At 44.7% G+C, this 26,100-nt stretch overlaps 1 protein-coding gene across 1 annotated transcript in view; it reads right to left on the bottom strand.

Moving 5' to 3' along the window:
• GALNT10 (polypeptide N-acetylgalactosaminyltransferase 10) overlaps positions 1 to 26,100 on the bottom strand; it is a 298,618-nt gene that overhangs the window by 93,776 nt on the left and 178,742 nt on the right. The window contains exon 4 of the mRNA XM_089682819.1: positions 7,064 to 7,230. Within this exon, the coding sequence (XP_089538945.1) occupies positions 7,064 to 7,230 (167 nt within the window). The remainder of the gene's footprint in view (positions 1 to 7,063; positions 7,231 to 26,100) is intronic.

The following is a 26,100-nucleotide window of genomic DNA, read 5'->3' as shown; positions in this document are numbered from 1 at the left end:
AACCTATCTAGGTCATAGGAGGTTGTACTGTATTTCTCTCCAAGAGTAAGACAAGGAGGAAGTCTTGTAAATTTCTGCAGGTTGTCCATCTCCTGAAATGTTTATTCTCTGCTTTTTGCATTTTCAGGACATGTAAAATCTTCTGGGCTGCTTCTCATTTTAGAAAACTTGAAGTGGAATTAGCAATGTAGTCTTTGTCGATTAACAGAAAAGAGGGCCTGTTTGTGCAACTTGAGAAGGCCTTTGAGGTAAACTTTAAGGGTATCCCAGGACACCAGTGGACAAGTTGAGCCTGCACTGAAGCTTAGAAAATGGCTGAAGTCATCCATAATACAGTTAAGATCTGGGGAAAGCCATAGCTAGAATAGGTTTACGCTCCCTCCGCTGGTCCACAGAGGTTTGCCCACTCTCAGGCTTACAATTAGACTAGAATGGTCCAAGACATCACTAGCAACATATCCGACTGCCCAAAAGAAGTCTGTGGCTAGGACCAGATCTAATCTGGAAAAAATTTAAGTAGGAATATTTCCTTGCATGTGGGTTGAGATGATGCCAATTATCGAACAGGGCAAGCTTCCAAATAAATTTACCAAGGGAGAAATATGTTTGATAGAGCTATTTGGAAGGGAGAGGACTATCTAGATATGGGCAGACAACATTGTTGAAATTATTCAGGACCAGCAAAACGGGGTAATGTTTGTTCACCATGAAAGAATCCAACAGCCTGAAAACTTCATGGACATAACATGGCTCTCCTGCAGGGAAACCATCTCTGGGTTCTACCATTTCAAGTGGTGGAACACAGCAGTCCAGGTCATTGAATCACTGAGACCTCCAACAGTCCAAAGGAGGTAATAAAGTTTATTATCAAGTATGACAAAGGGCAAACCTTAAGCAAATACACAAAAAGACTTTCCCGCAGGAACTGGGAATGTACCACAGTAACACCAATGCTCCCAGTGAAGAGAGTGAGGAAATGTTCAAGTTCTTTAAACTAGAGGTACATCTGGGACAACAGCTGCAACTGAAACACAAACATGTTAAGACATCCTGCTTTAATGAAAAAGGGTCCACGAAAGAGCAATGAATACCTGTCTAAAGAAACATTCCCTCTAAAGAAATCCAGCGAGCAATGAGATGGGATTAAGTAATGCAAAGTTGTCTCTTGGTGCAGTCCAGTTATGAACTAGCATCCTGTGGGCAGAAAAAAAATGTTTGTTTCTCCTCTTGCAAGAACACAAAGACATGCAGGGTAAACCATGGAATATTGGAGTCAGAGTTTCATCAGCTGATGTTTAAACCTTGATTAATTTTGAAACTCTTGATGTAGGTCTGGAGAAAAGTCCATAAAGAATGAGTCCTTGGCTCCATTAAAGGAAAAATCTGACAAATCTCAAGCCTTACAGAGAATGATATCTATATCCTTAAAGCCATGATCATGAGTGAGCAGTTGTTTGGAAGGTTGTCCGGAGGAGCAAGTAAGAACCCTGTGAGCATGCTTCACAGTAAACAGTGAAGCAGGTGTATCTTTTGAAATAATGGGTAAGAACCACTGCTCTGTGAAGTCAGTAAGGGTTTTACCCATAGAACACTTTGATAGACCTACTATTCTCAGATTATTTCTGTAAAGACGGTTTTCAAGGTCATCAAGTTTATACCCATTATAGGATGTTCTGCAGGGCTATGAGAGCATCCTGTTAAATGGGTGAAAACATCCCTGATATCACAGACTCTTCTTTCCAGGGCAGAAACACAGTCTCTGACTTTCTGCTTGCCTTGTCTAAGGAAGGATAATAATTTCCTGACTCCTTGGAACTGTAGGGTTAGCAAAGAAACAGAGGTGTTGCACCACAGAGCAGCTCACAGAGAGTGGGTTCTGCAGGTGAAGATGCTGAGTGAGAGGCAGGTGGAGTGTATGGCTGAGTGCGGAAGATGATGTGTATACTACTCACGGGTATATTGTCAGGCACAGCTAAACTGTTCTCGACCACATTACCTGGCAGGCAATCTGGCCATCTTGCCTGTTACAGCTGGGAGTATGAATGGTGTGGAAAGAAATCTTCTTTAACAACTGTTTGGGGCCTCATAACCTTTGCAGGAGTGTGGGTAAAGCGTTCCAGCTTCTCGGCCGTACCTTTGCCCTTTCTCAGGCTGGTTACATTGAGCCATGTGACCCACTACTATCTTGGGAAGACTTTGTAGCACATTGTACCTCTCTATCCTTGTTCAAGCAGTTCACAGTGACCATGGATAAAGTCACTGTCCAATAACACATGCAAATTTGTGCAAAGTTTTATTCTTTTAAAAACCTAGAAAGTACATAAAAATGCCTGTTGATGTGCCATAAATCCAGTCTGCTCCTAATTTCCTGTTATAGCTGACAACACACCATCCTGTGTGCTGAAATCCCAACCAGAGTTCTCAGGCCTGAATGCTGGACAACAGAATTCTTGTCTGTTCCACCTCTCTCCACATGTATACACGTGCTTCCCAGCAATGCTGCTGCCTTGATTCCCAAAACCCTGCCCATATTATGTGTAGAGATAAGACTCCTGGGAAATGTAGTTTTGGAGGAAGGGCATGCCTTCGTCAATGGGAAGCTACCCATTTAAAAATGTTAAAAGCATGGTGATGATGTTAAATGGAACAAAAGGTGTTTCTCACAACGGGAACACATTAAAAGAAAAAAAAATATGCTGGGACATGTTATAGAGGGGGAGCAGGAGGTTTGAGTTTAAATTCGGGTAATCCCTAGACACAATCTTTAATGGTGTGTAACATTATACAGTATGTGATCCATAAACCTAAAACAGGACAGGCACTCATAATCCTTAAACCAATTTGTATTTTTAATTCTTAATACACTTTCATAACAAGCTAAAAAATACGAAGCATAGTGGGCATCTGATTAGGGTAGGACAAACAAGAAGTGAAAAATAAATTGTTACTGAGACATGGTAATTTATCATTCTTACAATCTAAATTACTCTCCAGGAGAAATCTTCTGGGTAATGCATATGCAGTCATATTAAGCGAATGAGGAAATTCAAGTCAATAGTACTATGTGACAAAATCTGCAGCCACATTTAAATTACACCTAAGTCACAAGCAAAGGTAAACACTTCTTGGATTGGTAAGAGGTGCCAATGAGACCTTACAAGGAAAATCTATTTGCTTTGCGTTGTGTTTTCTTTGGTATTATGCTTATCTATATTTTCTAACACTAAAGATTAAGTATGTGTTTGATAAAAGGGAGTCAGCTAACAAAAGCTGGTAAATAAAACTACTGGTAGCTCAACCAACCAGTTTTGAGTCCCTTCCTATCAAAATGATAGCTGCACGAGTCCTAAATGGCTATTTTAGTGGAACCTGTCGCAACCCTGGGCAACTTCCACTGAGGATGTGATGAAAAATGACAGCAGGGGTTACCATCAGTGAAAATCACATACAGTGGATATAAAAAGTCTACACACCCCTGTTAAAATTGTCAGGTTTCTGTGATTTAAAAAAATGAGACTAAGATAAATCATTTCAGGACTTTTCCCACCTTTAATGTAACCTATAAACTGTACAACTCAGTTGAACAACAAACTGAAATCTTTTAGGTGGAGGGAAGTAAAAATAAAAAACTAAAATAATATGGTTGCATAAGTGTGCACACCCTTAAACTAATACTTTGAAGCACCTTTTGATTTGATTCCAGCACTCAGTCTTTTTGGGTATGAGTCTATCAGCATGGCACATCTTGACTTGGCAATATTTGCCCACTCTTCCTTGAAAAAAGACTCCAGATTTTCGATTGGATTCAGGTCTGGGCTCTGGCTGGGCCATTCCAAAACTTTCATCTTCTTCTGGTGAAGCCATTCCTTTGTTGATTTGGATGTATGCTTTGGGTCATTGTCATGCTGAAAGATGAAGTTCCTCTTCATGTTCAGCTTTCTAGCAGAAGCCTGAAGGTTTTGTGCCAATATTGACTGGTATTTGGAACGGTTCATAATTCCCTCTACCTTGACTAAGGCCCCAGTTCCAGCTGAAAAAAAAGAGCCCCAAAGAATGATGCTGCCACCACCATGCTTCACTGTGGGTATGGTGTTCTTTTGATGATGTGCAGTGTTGTTTTTGCACCAAACATATCTTTTGGAAATATGGCCCAAAAATGTAACCTTGGGTTCATCAGACCATAACACATTTTCCCACATGCTTTTGGAAGACTTCAGATGTGTTTTTGCAAAATTTAGCCAGGCTTTGATGTTATTCTTCGTAAGAAAAGGCTTCCGTCTTGCCACTCTACACCATAGCCCAGACATATGAAGAATACAGGAGATTGTTGTCACATGTACCATATATATATAAATAAATATACATACATACACACACACACTTTATTGTCAGATATATTGGGACACCCCTACAAATCATTGGATTCAGGTGTTCCAATCACCTGCATGGCCACAGGTGTATAAAATCGAACACCTAGGCATGCAAACTGCTTCTACAAACATTTGTGAAAGAATGGGTCGCTCTCAGGAGCTCAGTGAATTCAAGCGTGGTACCATGATAGGTTGCCACCGCTACAATAAGTTCATCTGTGAAATTTCATTGCTACTAATTATTCCACGGGCAACTGTTAGTGGTATTATAACAAAGTGGAAGCAACTGGGAACAACAGCAACTCAGCCACAAAGTGGTAGGCCACGTAAAATGACAGAGCAGGGTCAGTGCATGCTGAAGCATACACTCCGCAGAAGTTGCCAACTTTCTGCAGAGTCAATAGCTAAAGACCTCCAAACTTCATGTGGCCTTCAGATTAGCACAACAACAACAGTGCGTAGAGAGCTTCATGAAATTGGTTTCCAAGGCTTAACAGCTGCATCCAAGCCTTACATTACCAAGTGGAATGCAAAGCGTGGGATGCAGTGGTGTAAAACACGCTGCCACTGGACTCTAGAGCAGTGGAGACGTGTTCTATGGCGTGACTAATTACGCTTTTCAGTCTGGCAATCCGATGGACGTGTCTGGGTTTGGCAGTTGCCTGTAGAACGGTACTTGCCTGACTGCATTGTGCCAAGTGTAAATTTTGGTGGAGGGGGGATTATGGTGTGGGGTTGTTTTTCAGGGGTTGGGCCTTGCCCCTTAGTTCCAGTGAAAGGAACTCTTAAGGTGTCAGCATACAAAGACATTTTGGACAATTATACGATCCCAACTCTGTGGGAACAGTTTAGAGATGGCCCCTTCCTGTTCCAACATGACTGCACACCAGTGCAGAAAAGCAAGGTCCATAAAGACATGGATGAGCGAGTTTGGGGTGGAGGGAACATGACTGGCCAGCACAGAATCCTGACCTCAAACCGATAGAATACCTTTGGGGTGAATTAGAGCAGAGATGGTGAGCCAGGCCTTCTCATCCGACATCAGTGCCTGACCTCACAAATGCGTTTCTGGAAGAATGGCCAAACTTTCCCATAGACACACTCCTAAACCTTGTGAACAGCCTTCCCAGAAGAGTTGAAGCTGTTATAGTTGTAAAGGGTGGGCCGACCTAATATTGAACCCTACGGACTAAGACTGGGATGCCCTTAAAAGTTCATGTACGTGTAAAGGCAAGCCGACCAATACTTTTGGCAATATACTGACAATGTTCAGCATAAAAAGTGGTTGTAAACCCTTAGTCCCCATGCACACTGGACATTTTTACAGCTGCTGTTTTTGGCTTTTGCCGTTTTTTTCTACAGCCAGTAAACTCCCCAGCATGTTATTCTATGTGTCCATGCACACACAGACTGTAATCAATATTTTTTGGCAGGGGCGTTGCTTGGCTGGAAAAAACCCCCAGAACTAGTGGGTTTCTAGAGGAGTTTTTTAGCTGTAAAAACGCTTTAACTCTGCAAAATGCGGTAAATCGCGGCAAACCAGCGTTTTTGGACTTTATTTGACGAAAAAAACAAATTTTTTTTTGGTAAAAAAACCCAAAATACTCTAAAAAAACACAAATGCGGAAAAACACTAATATAAAACCGCTAAAAAACTCATGTTTTTAATGTGACTTTACACAGCGAACGTTACCAGCGTTATTAAAACGCCCAGTGTGCATGGAGCTTTATATATATCCAGTGAAGTGACCAGCCTCAAGTGATACCCAGAGATGAAACAAATTCTCCTGTTTGCATCTTGTATCTACGGCCCCCCCCCTTTTCTAAAGCTGTTCAAAGTCCAGAATTTATACAGCTTGTCTGAACTTTCAGAAAGCAGGGGGCTGGAAGTTGAAATTACGGACCTCAGGGAGAGATGACTGAAGGAAAGGGACACCCCCCCCCCCCCCACACAGCACAAAGAAACAGAGCTGAGGTTGTCAATCCCAGGCTGTGTGCTGGGGTCCCTCCCCTATCACATGTTTACCTCCTTTTGTCAGGAAAACTTGTTGGAAGTGACAGAAATGACACTAAGTGCTCTAGCTTGAGACAAATACACACTATGGAGGGATATGCTTTTGTTTTGTTAACTTCCAATCTAAAAGAGAGGACAGCTCCCTGATCTGGCAGTCTTTGGCCTTTGGGCAACTTCAGTCAGTTCCTGCTAACAGCTCTTTCCCAGTAAGTTAGCACTGTGACTGTCTGAAGCATGCAAATCACACATCCACCTTATGAACATCCTACACGCCTAAGCAGGAATTTGAATGGCTCAAGTATTATTATTATACAGGATTTATATAGCGCCAACAGTTTGCTCAGCGCTTTACAATATAAAGGGAGACAATACAGTTCAATACAAAAGTGTTAGGAGGGCCCTGCTCCTTGGAGCTTACAATCTAAGAGAATTCTTGTTTATGGCAAAGCTTGATTAAAAAGCTTGTACATTCATTGTTCCCACAGGACAATGGCCAGCTGTTTAGTATTGGTGCGAAACTGTAAGAAAATCAATTCTGTAAGGGACAAATAATTAGGACCTGTGGATTTTTACAAACTTGAATGGCAAGGATGAAAGACACAAGCCTTTGCTAGGCAAGCTATATCCCTGTAAAAAAGAATGATCTTTTCATATGCTGGTATTAACACTGGACACACACCTTTATCACTGAAGTCATCGACGAGCACAATCTCTGCGATCAGCTCAGGAGGAGATCGGTTGAGGACGCTGTGTACTGTACGCAGGAGGGACGACCAGCCTTCGTTGTGGAAGGGGATGATCACACTGGTGTTTGGCAGCTTGGACGAGTACAGCTTGCTCTTGCAGCTAGAAAAATCGGAGAAGACATAAAAGGGACAGATGTCAACTTCACATGCAGAACATGCCCTGAGCTCACGTCAAATGAGGACAGCACAGTAATGTCTGGGAAAACACCAGCTGAGAGGTGTGAAAACACAGATGGGTTTGACAATTGGCTATTTGTACAGCTCCATGTGATGGTATGAACGAGGAAGTAAGGATGCAGAAAAGGTCTCATTGGAGAGATTCCATCGAGAGAAAGCAATTTATCATCCTTACAGCCTCAATCATACTCGGCACTAAATCTCCAGCGTAATTCTGATCATGTTCAGATAAATGAAGATTGCAGCAATGCTTTCTGGAGCTCTGACTAGCACACTAATGATACATGCTGCCATAAAGCATTATTATAAATTGTCCACTCCCGTTAAAGGCAAATTACAACTAAAACAGAATTTCTGCTGCTGGCGGGAACAGACAAGTTGATTCAACTACTGCTTCTTAGATCTCTTTGGGTGTCCTATTTTTAAACTTCCTTCTGGTACCTTGTGCATCTGTCCCCTCCCTATAACTCCAGGAAGATATATATATATATATAGTTCCATCATTAATTTACTGTATATTTTATACCATTTAGTGGGGCAGTGAGACACTGTCATTTGACTTTCCAGTGGCTATGGCATTTGCAGATAGTGCCTAATTTCACATTCTCAGCTACCTGCAGCTGACATCATAGGAGGCCCACACTACCCTTATTGAGGGTTTCACTTATTTAACCCCTTGGCACTGACTGCCTGCCTGATATTTAATGGGTTCTAAAAGTATAGAGGTAACCGATCAACGCTCTCAGCACGGTAAGTAGTTTTAACAGGGCCACATATATGCAGCAGCTCAGTGTTAAGGCCCACTCGCTGAGCGGCTGCATATATACTCTATTTGCCCTTGTGACTAGTGTCATTGACTGTGATGGGCCCCTGGTACCCCGCCTGGGTGCCTCCACCAACAGTGCCTTCTGCCCTCCAAACTCTTCCAGCAGAATGATCGCTAATACCAGCCCTTTACCCCAAGCATCTTACACAGACAAATGTTTAGGTCAAAAACAAAGGAATTACTGAACAGAAATACAGGTTTTTTATAGATGTTAAAAATAGGGGCAGTCACCACATAAAACAAAAAAATAATATTCCATATTGGCGTAAAAAGTAAAGAGGTAAAGTTTACACTAGGCTAATCACATGAGGATTAACAGACAGACAGAAACAAGGTTACTTAGTTAACAAAGGGAATTCACACCTAGGAGGCACACAATGGGGAAATTACTCAATTGGAGAAAGACACTTCACACCTATACAGGATAGGCAATCACAGGTACAACCACAAACACATAACACCTCAAACAGCAGGAGACCCCTGAATCAGGTCCTTCTGAGCTGATTGCAATCTTCTGCTTTGAGTCTAGGAGGGGGTTGAATCAGTCAATGCCGTTTGGGCTGTTGCGTCTATACTCCAACAAAAAGCAGCCTCCGCTGCTCCGGGAAGCTAACCCAGGAGGGATCCACCGACGCTCCAGGACACCAGGTACTTCACCAGGGGCGCCCACTACCCACCAGGGAGCCCAACCACCATCACACCGCCAGCCTCCAGGGACTCACTCACTCAGGGATCCCACCATCCACCTGAAACCCCAAACCACCAGGGACCCTAAGCCACTATCCCTCCAGGGATCGCTACTACCCCACCAGGGATAGCACGGCCACCATCCCACCGGGGATCCCCTGCCCACCACCCCACCTGGGATTACCAGCCAGCCACCACACCAGGGAACGCTCGCCCAGCACCCTGATTTCCGGCACGCTATTCCCTCTGGCGACGCCCCGGCGACTAATGGCCCACCACGACCCTTGAAGCTGCGGTCTCTCCTACCGGCCGCAACAGATCACGGTTGAGCACAAACCACGCAGGGCCGACGATCGCTACCGCAACGCCCCGCTCGACTCTGATGACGATCCTTCAACACCTTCAGCGCCTCACGACGCCGAGCCCTCAGCACCCGACGCCTGGCCTCAACAACCCCAGTCACCGAGCCGCCAGCATCACCAGTCGCCGTGCCTACCATCACCCCCAGCCATCGCACCCTACGACCCCTCCACTAGCCGAACCACCGTACCCACTGAAGACATGCCACAGCACCCATGGTCGCCAGCTTACTGCACCCACAGACTGCTGCCAACCAGCTGCCGCCCTCCACCCTCACTCTACCCCTACAGAAGGACTCAAATGACTCTCCCATGGTAACACAGATTCCCCACACACCTTGCCCTGACCTGTATCCCTTCACCTCCCCTGACCCAACTGTCACCGCACCCACCCCAACATGCCTCCTGCACTCCTCCTCCTCATTTTCCTCTCCACCATCCCAAAAATCGCCTCCCTCTACCCGCCTACCCCCCCAAAACAGCTCTACATTGCCCCTTCACTACTCCCCTCTCCCCACTACGGCACTCACCACCTCCTCCTGCTACTCCACTCCCCCGTCGACCCACGTGCCACCACTATCAGACCCACACGCTCCTACACTTCCCATTCCCATGCCACCTTCCTCACCCTTCTCCTTCTCCTATCTGCTGGGGACATCTCCCCGAACCCTGGCCCCTCGCCACCTCACCCCTCCTCTAGGGACCCCCCTGCTCCCGCCAGCTGCCGTAACCCCCTCAACCTCATATCTGTGCCCCTTCTCCCCGCATCCATCCCCCCTCTCTCGGTTGCACTCCTGAACGCCCGCTCGGTCTGCAACAAACTTACTGCCATCCATGACCTCTTTATCTCCCGCTCCCTTAACCTCCTAGCCATCACCGAAACCTGGGTACAGGCCACTGACTCCACCTCCCCTGCGGCACTCTCCTATGGAGGTCTCGTCTGGTCCCATTCACCAAGACTGAGCGGTCACAAAGGTGGTGGGGTCGGCCTGCTCCTATCACCGCTGAGCACCTTCCAGGTCCTCCCTAATCCTCCCTCCCTAACTTTCTCCTCCTTCGAGGCTCACTGCATCCGGCTCTTCTCACCCACCCCCCTAAGGATCGCAGTGATCTACAGGCCTCCCGGATCCATACCCCGCTTCCTGGATGACTTCGCTGCCTGGCTTCCCTTCTTCCTCTCCTCTGAGCTACCAACCATCATCCTCGGGGACTTCAATATCCCCATCAATGACAACAGCCCGGCTACTTCCCAATTCCTCCACCTAACCTCCTCCTTCGCGCTCACACAGCACACTCAATCCTCCACCCACATCATTGGGAACACCCTGGACCTCGTCTTCTCCCACCTCTGTACCCTCAACCAGTTCTCTAACACCCCCTTCCCTCTCTCCGACCACCACCTCCTCACGTTCTCCATCTCCCCTTCCCCTAACTCCCCCCCCCCAGAGCGCCAAACCATCACCAGCCGCAACCTTCGCAACCTGAACCCGGCCCCCCTCCACTCAGCTGCCGACCGCCTACATGACAGAATCCTTCCACTGTCTTGTCCTGACCTAGCCACTAACACGTACAACGACTCACTATCAGCTACCCTAGACTCTCTGGCACCCCTAACCACACGCTACATCAAACCCAGACCGCTCCAACCATGGCAGAACGACCACACTAAATGCCTCAAACGTCGCAGTCGTGCGCTGGAGAGACTATGGCGCAAAACCAGGTCCCCCCGTTCATTCTCCCTCTACAAATCTGCCTTCCTCACTTACACCTCCTCCCTCCACGCCGCCAAGCAGCCTTACTTCGTAAACCTGATTAACACCCTCTCCTCCTGCCCTCGCCGACTCTTCTCCACCTTCAACTCCCTGCTCTCTCCCCCCCCTCCTCCACTCAGTACCTCACTCACCGCCCACGAGATTGCCACTCATTTCCACAATAAAATTGATGCTATCCGTCAGGACATAGTCAACTCGCAATCTACCTCCCCACCTAGCCTCCCCCCCCCTATCTCCCCCTCATCTCTTCCCTCCTCTGACCTCGCAACCGCACTGCCCCCCTCCACACCCAAGACCCCGCTTACCGTAACCCCACCAGCTCTGCACTCCTTCAGCCCCGCTACCACTGAGGAAGTCACCAGGGTCTTCTCTGAAGCCCGCCTCACTACCTGCCCCCTAGACCCTATCCCCTCTCGACTCCTCCAGTCACCCCCCTCTTCCCTCATCTGCTCCCTCACCCACATCTTCAATCTCTCCCTCTCTACCGGCGTATTCCCCTCCCCCCTAAAGCATGCGCACATCACCCCCATACTCAAAAAGCCCTCCCTGGACCCCGCTGACCCAAACAACCTCAGACCCATCTCCCTGCTGCCACTCACTTCCAAACTCCTGGAGCGCTTAGTCTACAACCGCCTAAGCGCCCACCTAACTGACAACAACCTCCTTGATCCACTACAGTCCGGATTCCGTCCCCTACACTCCACCGAAACCGCCCTCCTCAAAATCACCAACGACCTACTTACCGCCAAAGCCAAAGGCGACTACTCTGTCCTCCTCCTCCTGGACCTCTCCGCGGCCTTCGACACAGTTGACCACCCCCTCCTCCTTAATAAACTATTCTCCCTTGGCGTCAGAGACACCGCTCTCTCCTGGTTCTCCTCTTACCTATCCCGACGCTCCTTCAGCGTTTCCTACAATGGTGCCACCTCCCCTTCCCTCCCCCTCTCTGTTGGGGTCCCCCAGGGCTCTGTCCTTGGACCCCTTCTCTTCTCCATCTACACCTCCTCCCTTGGCAAACTCATACACTCCCACGGCTTCAACTACCATCTCTATGCTGATGACACTCAAATTTACCTCTCCACCCCTCACCTCACCTCCACTTTCTCCGCCCGCATCACTCACCTCCTAAACGACATCTCTGACTGGATGTCGCTCCATTTCCTCAAACTCAACCTCTCCAAAACCGAGCTTCTCGTCTTCCCTCCTGCCCGCGCCCCCCCCCCCATCCTATCCATCACTACTAACATCACCACCATCAATCCCGCCCCGCAAGCCAAAGTCCTTGGGGTCATTCTGGACTCTAACCTCTCCTTCCAACCTCATGTCAAATCACTGACAAACACATGCAGGCTCCACCTCCGCAATATCGCCAAAATACGCACCTTCCTTACCCCAGACACCGCTAAACTACTTGTGCACTCCCTGATTATCTCACGCCTTGACTACTGCAACTCCCTCCTCACCGGCCTACCCCAGTGCAAACTCTCCCCGCTTCAGACCATCCTGAACTCAGCTGCCAGACTCATCCACCTCACCAGCCGCTCCACCTCTGCCACCCCCCTCTGCCTCTCCCTCCACTGGCTCCCTATCGCCCAACGCATCAAATTCAAACTACTCACTCTGACCTACAAAGCCATTCACAACACTGCCCCTAACTACCTCACCGACCTGATTCCCAAGTACCACCCTACCCGTACCCTTCGCTCTTCACAGGACCTCCTTCTATCTTGCTCCCTGGTCTCCTCCTCACACGCACGTCTGCAAGACTTCTCCAGGTCCTCCCCCATCCTCTGGAACTCACTACCCCAATCCATCAGACTGTCACCTTCCCTCCTCACCTTCAGGCGCTCCCTGAAAACCCACCTCTTCAGGGAAGCCTACCCCACCCTCACCTAACTGCTGCTCTCCTTCATTCCTCCTACCACTCCATCCCCCACAGCCACTTCCTCCTGTACCACTACCCCCTCCCTCCCAGATTGTAAGCTCGAAAGAGTAGGGCCCTCTTACCCCTCGTGTGCTGTTCGTAGCTGCTGTAATGTTTCATGTATTGTCCCCCCCTCTATTGTACAGCGCTGAGCAAACCCTTTGGCGCTATATAAACTCAATGTAATGTAATGTAATGTAATAATGTAACAAAACACAGAGGCCCCAAATCTGTACCCGTGTCCAGTTCTTAGAGTCTCTATTTCAGGGAGACATGGACTTGAATCCGAAGTGAAACTACTCCAATGGTCCTCCAGGCACCCTCCCCCCCGTTAGCCTGCAGTCTCCTCCAAAAGCCCCTGGTTGGGTCTGTCACATTGAGACGGAGGGAAATTCCAAAATGTTAAGCTGTCACCAAAACAGGAACAGGGGTAAAAATCTTCCAATGGGGACACTTCATTTGGTGACAACTATCTAAGATGTCCTTTCACTTCTCTTGTGTCTCCAGAACAGAAGATTACAGACCAACTCCAGAAATTACAGAAAACTACCCTTGCAGTGTCCCCATTCCCCCTACTGCAATGGTTAAAAGCTCATTAACTCTAGGGGATGAGAAAAGGCATAATACTTACCTTACACTCTGCTTCGGATGATTCTAGTGCTCTCCTCCACTCCTGCCTGTGGAATGTGCAATGCAGGGCTATGGGACATATTGTAAGGGTAGTTTTATGTAGTTTTCAGCGGTTCTACCCAATAGGACACAGACTGCTAAAACAAAAAACAAAAAAAGAAAAACCCTGACAGGGCTGTTCTATCAAAAACCAAATATAAATGAGCAGTAAGATACCACGGCATATAGGGAGAACAGTCTAAAAACATCAGCATGAAGATCATTCTACTGGACTAGCTATAGTCCTCCTCCATGCAGTTGTAGGCCCCATTCACACCTTGGTATTCCGGGAATATGCGAAGAACATGCCAAAATGCTCTTTTTCTTAATGGCACCCTAAACATGGGTACATCAAGCGTTTTGCTGTGCGTTTGTTGACAACGTTGCTAATGAGCTGGTCTATGCTATGTCAAAGACGCAAAAAAGAAAAGAAAAAAAGAAAAGAAATGACATGCCACATAGGTGTTAATGCACCCTTTTTCAAAATGCCAAATGTCCAAATTGCTTACCAGATGATGGGCTACTGCAGCATCTGTCACTCTTAGCTAACAGAAAGTTACAGTATAAACATGTTTTGCAAATGCAGTGGGTTGGTTTAGAACTTTAAGTGTCAAGGCTTAAAGAATATGTAAAAACAATCAGTATAATTTCATGTAAGTCTTAACATGTTAAAAGCAGTAAAGTGTTGTACTGTATTAGTCATGGGTAATTGTAGAAAGGAAAAATGTAGGCAATACACACTTGTGTGGCTAACTGAATATACACTCCCCAGCCACTTTATTGGGTACACATGTTCAATTGCTTGGTAACACAAATTGCTAATCAGCCAATTACATGGCAGCCACTGAACGAATTAAGGCATGTAGATATGGTGAAGACGAATTGATGAAATTCAAACCGAGCATCAGCATGGGGAAGAAAGGGGATTTAAGTGACTTTGAACGTGGCATGGTTGTTGGTGCCAGACAGGCTGGTCTGAGTATTTAAAAAACTGCTGATCTACTGGGATTTTCACGCACAACCATCTCTAGGGTTTACAGAGAATGGTCCAAAAAAGAGACATTATCCAGTGAGCAGCTATTTTGTGTGGACGAAAATGCCTTGCTGATGTCGGAGGTCAGGAGAGAATCTGCACACTGGTTCGAGATGATAGAAAGACAACAGTAACTCAAATAACTACTCATTACAACCAAGGTATGCAGAATACCATCTCTAAATGCTCAACACATCGAACCTTGAAGCAGATGGGCTACAGCAGCAGAAGACCACACTGGGTGCCACTCCTGTAAGCTAAGAACAAGAAACGGGGGCTACAATTTGCACAGGCTCATCAAAATTGGACAATAGAATACTGAAAAATGTTGCCTGGTTTGATGTCTTTATTTCAGCTGTGACATTCAGATGGTAGGGTCAAAATTAGGCGTAAACAACATGAAAGCATGGATCCATCCTGCCTTGTATCAACGGTTTATACTGGTGGTGGTGTAATGGCACGGGGGATAGTTTCTTGGCACACTTTGGGCCCCTTAGTACCCACTGAGCATCGTTTAAATGCCACGGCCTATCTAAGTATTTTTGCTGACCATGTCCATCCCTTTATGACTACAGCGTACCCATCTTCTGATGGCTACTTCCAGCAGGATAATGCACCATGTCACAAAGCTCAAATCATCTCAAACTGGTTTCTTGAACATGACAATGAGTTCCCTGTACTCCAATGGCCTCCACAGTCACCAGATCGCAATGCAATAGATCACCTTAGGGATGTGGTGGAACGGGAGATTCACATCATGAATTTGCAGCCGACAAATCTGCAGCAACTGTGTGATGCTATCATGTCAATATGGACCAAAATGTTAGAGGAATGTTTCCAACACCTTGTTGAATCTATGCCACAAAGAATTAAGGCAATTCTGAAGGCAGAAGGGGGTCCAATCTGGTACTAGCAAGGTGTACCTAATAAAGTGGCCGGTGAGTATATTTCGAGGTGCAAGCTTTCAAAAACACTTGAGGTGCATTTATAACAAATTCCTATAATTTCTTGCTCAGTGAAAATGCATGCACATTTGTTTTGTGGGGCAAAACCAAAAGTTATGCCTTTGCTAGTTAAATATTTTTCAATGATTAAAAATACCACATTTGGCACTAACTGTCATATGAACTATGACACTTCGCATCTTCTAGTTGCCAGATTGCCATATCTACAGTTTTAAACCAATGAAAAACACAACACAGGAAATAGTTAATAACAATTTTTGCCCCATTCACACAGAACAAATGTAGTATGATTTTTTTTTTATAAATACTCCCAATAGTTTCTTTCGTCAGGCATAGTTTCATACAAATATTATTATTATTATTATACAGGATTTATATAGCGCCAACAGTTTGCGCAGCGCTTTACAATATAAGGGAGACAGTACAATTACAATACAGTTCAGTACAGAAGGAATAGGAGGGCCCGGCTCATGGAGCTTACAATCTAAAGGAAGGGGGAGGTGATACAAAAGGTGATAGCTGTGGGGGATGATCTGGGGGAGGTGATTCAAGTACAGTTCTTAGGTGGCGGTGGGGTAGGCTTCCCTGAAGAAGTGAGTTTTCAAAGATTTCCTAAAGGCAGACAGGGTGAGGGCTGACCGGACATGCTGTGGTGGGGAGTTCCAGAGGATGGGAGAGGCTCTGGAGAAGTCCTGAGGGAGCTAGAGAGGAGGATATCAGGGGAGGAGCGGAGTGGGCAATTTGGGTGGTATCTGTGGATGAGGTTGGTGATGTAGTTGGGGGCAATGTAGTTGGGGGCAATAACGGACAAATCTCATATAGCGTATCAGTACCACTTACAGGAAAATTAATAATTCTGTAATTGTTACAGTCTGAACCTTCATGACTTCCTTTTGCCATATAGATGCCACAAGGACAGTGTTACAATTAGCATACAGTCCTCCCTTTAGTTTCTGTAACCGTAGGGTACACATTGCAGAGTGCCACAAGACGAAAAGGTATGTATGGGACCCTGCAATCAGGCAAACATGCCTCCCTGATCATTTTTTGGAGTGATAATTTTGTTTTAAAGTTCTAGAAGCAATCTGCAGAAGGTTGCAGTGAAACTGTGACTATACACATACCTCCCTAACGCTTTGCAATTCTTTTCGACACTAAACCGCAGTCAGCAGAAGGATTACATTGAAAATGAAATTACATTTTGACTAAAGGTCAATTTGGTTCACTTGAAGTCCTTAATAATGAAAACGTTTTGCCTGCTGCGTGCACTTCTATGATTGTGACTGGCCAAGCTGCCAAGAAGAAGGATGAAAATAGGCCAGGCAGACTGAAACCACACAGGCGCTGTGCCAGGGATATGCAATGCTATTCGATTGTGCTGGTCACCTACACATGGCTAAATCTATGATGCTGTGAACCAGTCTTTAAAGATTCCAAATGGAAAAAGTATGATTTTGCTTAAAATAATGAGATCTTGATACAACTTACTATGAACTGTGAACAAAGACACCTTTTTTTGCAATGGGATAGCAGTTCGTGTGCAGTCTAGTCCAGCCCTGAAAATCTTACCACCCTTCTGACACACCAGTTAGCCTACTTACATGTTAAGTCCTATATACCGGGATCATATACTTTGCTCTAGTAAGCACCGATACACCGATCAGGCATAATATGACCAGCGACCATAACCTATCTGGGCATGGATTCCGCTAGACCTCTGAAGGTATGCTCTGGTATCTGGCACTAAGCTGTCAGTAGCAGATCCTTGAAGTCCTGTAAGTTTCAAGTTGGGGCCTGTATGGATCGGGCTAGTTTTTCCAGCACATCCCACAGATGCTCGATTGGATTGAGATTTTGAGCATCTGAAGACCAAGTTAACACCTGAAACTCGTGTTCCTGAAAACCATTCTTGAATTCATCAGACCAGGCCACCTTCATCCATTGCTCCATGGTCCAGTTTTGATGGTCAGCATAGACATTCTTACCCATCTGTTATGCAACCCCCATGTGCAGCATATTGAGATCCACTGTATGTTCTGACATTTTCTATCAGAGCCAAAATTAAATTTTTCAGTCATTTGAGTTATAGTAGCTCTTCTATTTGATCAGACTACATGGGACAGCATTTGCTCCTCACATGCATCAATAAGATTTGGCCGACCATGTGCCTCTTGCTGGTTTTTCTTCCTTGAACTACTTTTGGTAGGTCTTGACCACTGAAGAACCAGAAACAACCCACAAGAGCTGCAGTTTTGGAGTTGCTCTGACCCACTCGTCTTACAACTTGGCCCTTCAAAGTTGCTAAAATCCTTGCACTTGCCCATTTTTTCTGCTTTCAACACATCCACTTCAAGTGCTACTGTAACAAGATCATGTTATTGCTTTGCCTGTTAGTGGTTATGGCTAATTGGTATATCGTTCCTCCTCCTAAGAGCAGGCACTATACAGTTCCTCTGTGCAGGCACCATATACTGTAGTTCCTTCTACTTAGAAAAGACACCATATAGTGTATCCTAAGTGCAGGAAATGTATAATTTCCCCTACAAAGAGCAAGCACTATATAGTTTCTCCTACATAGAACAGGCACCATATACTATCTCCAACAAAGAACAGGCATCATATACAGTGGCAAGATAAAGTATGAGAACCCATTGGAATTTGCTGGTTTTCTTCAGAAATTCGCCATAAAATGTGATCTGATCCTCATCAAAGTCACAATGGATAAACATAATGTGCTTAAGCAGATAAAAGACAAACAATTTAAATTTCCCGTGTCTTTACTGAATACACCCATTACACTTTCACAGTCTTGGAAGAAAAAGTAAGTGAGCCCATAGACTAATAACTTCAATGAAAGTTCATTGGAGTCAGTAGTTTGCAGGCTGGGAGTCCAATTAATTAAATGAGTTTGGAGGTGTGGTTTAGAGCTACTTTGATTGATAAAATACACTTAAGATTGCTGTTCATAAGAAGCATCAGCTTGGTATGAATCATTCCTCACAAAGAAGGGATACAAAGCAATCTCAAAGTGTTTAGGTATCTATCAGTCGACAGACAAATTTAGTCTGTGTCTACTCTTCCTAGACGTGGGCATCCAGCCAAGATGACTCCCAAGGCACAACTTAGAATCCTCAATGAGGTAAAGAAGAACTCACGAATTACAGCTAAAGGCTTGAAGACATCACTGGAACTGGCAAATATCCCTGTTCGTGAGTCTACAATATTTAAATTTTGCAAGCTACTGCTCTCCAAAAAAAAAAAAACAATTGCTGTGCACCTGAAGTTTGCCAAACCGCACATTTGTAAAGTGCAACGCTACTGGGAAAATGTTTTGTGGACTGACATCAAAAATAGAATTGTTCGGTGAAGTATACTCAACTCTATGTATGGTGTTAAAATGGCAAAGCTTACCAACATCAAGCATCATGCTACTGGGGAAGTAGGGTGGAGGGAACATCATGATTTGGGCTTGCTTTGCTGCCTCAGGGCCTGGACCTTTCACACCACTGAAAATGAATTTCCAAATGTCGCAAAATATCCTACAGAATAATGTCAGGGTGGCTGTCCGCCAACTAAAACTTTGAAGTTGGGTGATGCAGCAGGACAAGGACCCTAAGAATCAAAGTAAATCCCCCACAGGTTTCAAAAGAAAATGCACCTTTTGGTTTGGCCCAGTCAGATGCCGTGGAATAACCCCAAGAGAGCCGTTCACAGCAGACATCCTACAAATATGTCTGAGCTGAAGCAGTTTTGTAAAGAGGAATGGTAAAAAATTCCTCCTGAATGTTGTATAGGTCTGATCCAGAACTACCAAAAGCTCTTGCTTGAGGTAATTGCTGCCAAAGGAGGTTCAACTAGCTATTTACTCCAAGGGTTCGCCCTTACTATTTCCTCCAGCACTGTGAATGTTTAGTGGGTGTGTTCAATAAAGATACAAGAAATTAGAATTGTTTGCGTGTTATCTGAATAAGTACATTATGCCTGTCTATTGTTCTTACTTAGATGAGGATCAGATTACATTTTATGACAAATTACTTCAGAAAAAAAGATCATTCCAAAGGGGTCCACATGCTTTTTCTTGCCACTGTAGTCTCTACTACAAAGCGAAGGTACTGTATTGTTCAACCTACTAGGAGCAGGTACCATATAGTTTCTCCCACTAGGAGCATGTACCATATAGTTCCTCCTGCTAATCGCATACACCCCATTGTTTCACCTACTTAGAGCATGCATCACATAGTATCTCCTACAACAAACAGGCACCATATAGTTCCCCCTACTAAAAGCAGGCACCATACATATATTTCTCCAACTAAAACCAAGCCTATTTTAGTTTCTCCTGCTTTAAGCAGGCAACATGCGTTTTCTCCTACCCCTACTTGCTTAGCTTTTTTTTCCCATCTTAAGTGATGCTTACTTCCTGCAGCTACTTATAGTCACATCCTGTCTACATGCACTCACTTTGGCCTCACCTGCACATCATGACTCTGGACCCGCTTCCTAAAAGCAGCAAAGGGTGACAATGCAGAAGTATGGTGGGGAAAATAATTATTTGCTCCTCTGCAGATTTTGTAAGTATTTGATCCCCTACCAACCAACAATAATTCTGGCTCCCGCAGACTGGCTATGTGCTCATGTGGTGCACAGATTAGTCCTGTCAATTTAAGAAGGTGCTCCTAACAACTCGTTATGTGTATAAAAGACACCTGTCCACAAAATCTCTTTCTTCCATGCAAACATCGCCACCATGGGCAAGATCAAAGAGCTGTCAAAGGACGTCAGGGACAAGATTGTAGACCTGCACAAGATTGGAATGGGTTACAAGATCATCAGCAAGAAGCTTGGTGAGAAGACGACAACTGTTGGAGCAATTATTTGCAAATGGAAGAAATACAAAATAACCATCAATCGCCCTCGGTCTGGAGTTCTATGCAAGATTTTGCCTCATGGGGTAAGGATGATCATGAGAAAAGTGAGGGATCAGCCCAGAACTACACGGGAGGAGCTTTGAATGATCTCAAAGCAGTCACCAAACAAACCACTGGTAACACAATACAATGCCATGGATTAAAATCCTGCAGCGCCAGCCACATCCTCCTCCTCAAGAAAGCACATGTACAGGTCTGTCTGAAGCGTGCCAATGAACATTTAAATGATTCAGAGAAGGACTGGGAGAAGTGCTGTGGTCAGATGAAACCAAAATTGAGCTCTTTGGGATTAACTAGACTCGCTGTGTTTGCAGGAAGAAAAATGCTGACTATTATAACCCTAAAAACACCGTCCCATACTGTCAAGTACGGATGTGGAAACATTATGCTTTGGGGCTGTTTCTCTGCTAAAGGTATAGGCCCACTTTGCAGCATTAAGAGGCCAATGGACGGGGTAATGTATTGTAAACTCTTGAATGAGAACCTTCTTCCCTCAGCCAGAACACTGAAGATGGGTCGTGGATGGGTCTTCCAGTATGACAATGACCCAAAACATACCACCAAGGCAACAAAGGAGTGGCTCAAGAAGAAGCACATTAAGGTCATGGAGTGGCCTAGCCAGTCTCCAGACCTTAATCCTATAGAAAATTTCGAGTTGCCAAGTGACAGCCAAGAAACCTTAAGGATTTAGAGAAGATCTGTAAAGAAGAGTGGACCAAAATCCCTCCTGAGATGTGTGCAAACCTGGTAACTAACTATAAAATCACCTTACCTCTGTGCTTACCAACAAGGGTTTCTCCACCAAGTACTAAGTCATGTTTTGCTTGGGGATCAAATACTTATTTTACTCACTGACTTGCAACTCAATTTATAACATTTGTATTATGTGTTTTTTTCTGGATTTTTGGTTGATATTCTGTCTCTATCATTTAAAATACACCTATGATAACAATTATAGACCTTTCATTTCTTTGTAAGTGGGCAAACGTACAAAATCTGCAGGGGATCAAACATTATTTTCCCCACTGTATATCTACTTTAAAGCAGAATTTCAAGATATAAAAGACACAAATTAATACATCTGTGTATACATTAATACATTGTTAAAAGTTTTTTTTTTCTAATGAAAGCAGTGAAAGTATATGAATTTGACCTAGTATTAGCCTCTTACAATCCCTTGTACAGCAGAGCTCAGACTGGGTGCGGGAGAAGAGTACAAGAAGTAAATCAGATGTGCTTCAGTGCTAATAGGAGGAGATAGCAGAGTGTCGTAGAGATGAGGTAATTGGTCTGCTGCTGCTTCCTTTACTGTTAAATCACAGGCTGAGGGTGGGACAAGACTTTTAAATGTTGCTGAACTGCATCAAAAATCAGGTCTCCTGCCCGGTCATACAGGTCTGTGCTACGTAGCAGAATTGTGGAAATCTCAGAACTTGATGGATAGAAATAAAAATCTTATATGAGAGCAAGTATAACATCTTTCATATACATAAATGAATCTGTCCATGCTGCTGTTTGCCCGGAGCTAAGCTTTATTTGCATAAAATTGACTGTCGCAAGATACTGTGAATGTATGGTCCAGTCTGACAAAGATCCACCTGTCTGACAACAACGTCAAGAGGCTGGAACAGCGTTTCTTGTTCTCATGAACATGAATATAGATTTAATTCTTACAAATAGTCTACATAAGTGTTCATATACTACTCAAGGATATAATTATTTGAATCAGTATGCAGAATGTGCACATTTGTCTCTTTCCATTGCAGAGAATGTGGAACTGTGAGTCCTGAAGTGACCTGTGTAGTGATGGCTTATTAGCCCAGCTGATGCAGAAAGACAGAGCGCTAGCCACAAGTCCTTAGAATTAAGATGGAGTTACACTCTTCCCAGACACCAAGTCAAACTGGAAGATTGAAAGAATAGAAAGAGTAAAAACAGGCGCATTGTGAAGAACAGTTATCCCAGCTGAACTCCAGGTAAAAAGCTATATACAGAGTTTAAAGTGGTTGTAAAGGCTGAAGGTTTTTTACCATCATATATTCTATGCATGAAGGTAAAAAACCTTCTGTGTGCAGCAGCTCCCCGAGCCCCCTCAATACTTACCTGAGCCTCATCGTGATCCCGCAATGTGAATGACAGCCTCGGCTGTCCCGGGTCTCTGCCTCCTCATTGGCTGAGACAGCAAGCAGTAGCCATTGGATCACAGCCAGTCAGCCAATGAGGAGAGACCAAGCAAGGCTCTGTGTGTGAATGGACATATAGAGCAGTGAGTACCTCCACAACAAGCTGCTTGCTGTGGGGGCACCTGACAGACAGGAGGAGCCAGGAGAATCTGCAGGGGACCCAAGAAGAGGAGGATACGAGCTTCTCTGTGCAAAACCACTACACACAATAGGTAAGTATAGACAATAGGTAAGAACAAAACAAAAAAATAAATAAAATTAACCTTTTAAATAGCTTTAAAAACATACAAGTTTAAGGGTCCCTTCACACTAAAAACTGAATAATAATTGCACAGGAACACTGCTTTGCGGTTCCTGTGCGATTCACATGCAGTTCTGTGCACTGCAATTTCAGCCCATACATTTTGAATGGGCTGAAATCGCACCTCACCAAAAGTAGTGCAATCGATACTTTTTGGAAACACGCAGCAACCGGATCACATGGTACTTTGGGTATCCAAACCTATGCCTTTCCGATCCTGCACATTGCACCGCATTTTGCGGTGTTGTTAACTTAACATACACAACCGCAGCGGTTCGCATGAATGGGGTGCGATTCTGATGCAGTGTGGAATTCGCCCAGAAAATGCTGCGAATTCCGTACCGCATCAGTGAGAACCCAGGCTTAATGTGACCTGTAAACTGTACAACTCAATTGAAAAACAAACTGAAATCTTTTAGGGAGGGGGAGTAAACATAAAAAACTAAAATAATGCGGTTGCATAAGTGTGCACACCCTCTTATAACTGGGGATGTAGCGGATGTTCAAAATTAAGCAATCACATGCACAATCATGTTAAATAGGAGTTAGTACACATCTGTCATCATTTAAAGTGCCTCTGATTAACCCCAAATAAAGTTCAACTGTTCTAGTAGGTCTTTCCTGACATTTTCTTAGTCACATCCTACAGCAAAAGCCATTGTCCGCAGAGGCTTCAAAAGCATCAGACAGATCTCGTTGTTAAAAGGTATCAGTCAGGAGAAGGGTATATAAGAATTTCCAAGGCATTAGATATATCATGGAAGAAAGTCATCATCAAGTGGAGAAAATATGGCGCAACAGTGACATTAGCAAGAACTGGACGCTCCTCTAAAATTGATGAAAAGACGAGAAGAAAACTGGTCTGGGAGGCTGCCAAGAGGCCTACAGCAACATTAAAGGAGCTGCAGGAATATCTGGCAAGTACTGGCTGTGTGGTACATGTGACAACAATCTCCCATATTCTTCATATGGCTAGGCTATGGGGTAGAGTGGCAAGACGGAAGCCTTTTCTTATGAAGAAAAACATCCAAGCCCGGCTACATTTTGCAACAAGACATCTGAAGTCTTCCAAAAGCATGTGGGAAAATGTGTTCTGGTCTGATGAACCCAAGGTTAAACTTTTTGGCCATAATTCCAAAAGATATGTTTGGCGCAAAAACAACACTGCACATCACTAAAAGAACACCATACCCACAGTGAAGCATGGTGGTGGCAGCATCATGCTTTGGGGCTGTTTTTCTTCAGTTGGAACTGGGGCCTTAGTCCGGGTAGAGAGAATTATGAACAGTTCTAAATACCAGTCAATATTGGCACAAAACCTTCAGGCTTCTGCTAGAAAGCTGAACATGAAGAGGAACTTCATCTTTCAGCATGACAACGACCCAAAGCATACATCCAAATCAACAAAGGAATGACTTCACCAGAAGAAGATGAAAGTTTTGGAATGGCCCAGCCAGAGCCCAGACCTCAATCCGATCGAAAATCTGTGGGGTGATCTGAAGAGGGCTGTGCACAGGAGAAGCCCTCACAATCTGCCAGGTTTGGAGTGTTTTTGTAAGGAAGAGTGGGCAAATATTGCCAAGTCAAGATGTGCCATGCTGATAGACTCATACCCAAAAAGACTGAGTGCTGGAATCAAATCAAAAGGTGCTTTAACAAAGTATTAGTTTAAGGGTGTGTACACTTATGCAACCATATTATTTTAGTTTTTTATTTTTACTTCCCTCCACCTCAAAGATTTCAGTTTGTTGTTCAACTGAGTTGTACAGTTTATAAGTTACATTAAAGGTGTAAAAAGTTTTTGAAATTATTTATCTTTGCCTCATTTTTTTACATCACAGAAACCTAAAATTTTAACAGGGGTGTGTAGACTTTTTAGATCCACTGTACATCATAGGGATGTCCCGAGGATTCCTGGGATATTGGTGTCTTTGGGCATCCTCAGCTTGTGGGATCAGATTGTTTCAAAACTGGAAAGGACGCGTCTCCAGATTCACTAATGTTGACAAGCTGCCAAAGCAACAGGGGGGAATTTCCACTGATGTTGCTATTGCAATGGCAATTTGTAAACGCCATGCGCCCCGCAGTGTCATTGCTGTGCAGGCATGAGAATTAACTGTGCATGCTGGGTAGCCAGCTCAACAAAATCCCAGAAGTGGAAGAGCGCTGGCTTCAGGTGCCCTTACATTGGATGGCTCCTGACAGACCTGAATTCTGAGGTAGTCAACGTCATAGTTAAGCAGCAAACATTCAATATTACTTTAAAACAATAGAGGATTTAGCAAAGTGCTCCCAAACCTTACTGAAGTTATATTTTGTAAAATGTATGTTGGGAGACTGTAACCCCTCTTTAAAGCTATTTTGGCTGTAGATCTGCACTCCTGTTACCCATTTTCATTCGACAGAGGGCTAAAGTTCGTTGTTAACTGATGTCACTGAGCTGGTCCAGGCTCTGAAAAAATCTTGACTATATGGTCAGGATTCACCCAGAAGTCTGGACCGGCACCTGGCTCAGTCTCTCAGCGATCCACCGATATCCTGAGCCAGCCTCTCCTGGTCCCTTCATAGCCCAGCGCTCCAGTGAGCCTCCTTGGAGACTGACAGCCACAGCTCTCTTTTCAGAGCGAAGCGGGGAAATGAGCAATCAGTGGTGTATGATCGCTCAGTTCTCAGTGCAGAGCCGGGGGGGGGGTTGGACAGATGCAGCATTAGATCGATGCTGCATCCACCTCGGAGAGTATACATTTTTTTTCGTTAAGTCCATACTTTACTTTTAAGGAATTCATTGGTATCCTGTCTCTATCACCCAGCTTGCTGACTGAACAGTGAACGAGCAGCAGCTGATTGATGAGGTCATCCCATGCGCTCTTCTCCTATCAGCATGTTACCTGTCAGAACATTTGCATGCAGCAAACCAATAGACTCCTAGTGATGCCTCTCCCATTCCCAGGCTGGGTTCTGGTGTATAGGCGATTGTAAGAGTCTAATACCCATGTCAAATTCAGGTACTCGCACTAGTTGCATTAAATGAATACAGAGCCGTATTCATATGCGTATTTTATACCTACGTGGAGTTCTGCTTTAAACACAAAACATAACTTTGTAAAGCAAGTATAGAAAATAACTTTCAGCCAGGTTCTAACATT

Source organism: Staurois parvus, unplaced genomic scaffold (genome assembly GCF_062004578.1).
Source record: "Staurois parvus isolate SC_StPar_1 unplaced genomic scaffold, SC_StPar_1.0 ptg000298l, whole genome shotgun sequence".
Lineage (NCBI taxonomy): Eukaryota > Metazoa > Chordata > Amphibia > Anura > Ranidae > Staurois > Staurois parvus.
The sequence above is the reverse complement of the archived record's forward strand: the minus strand, read 5'-3'. Positions and strand labels throughout refer to the sequence as shown.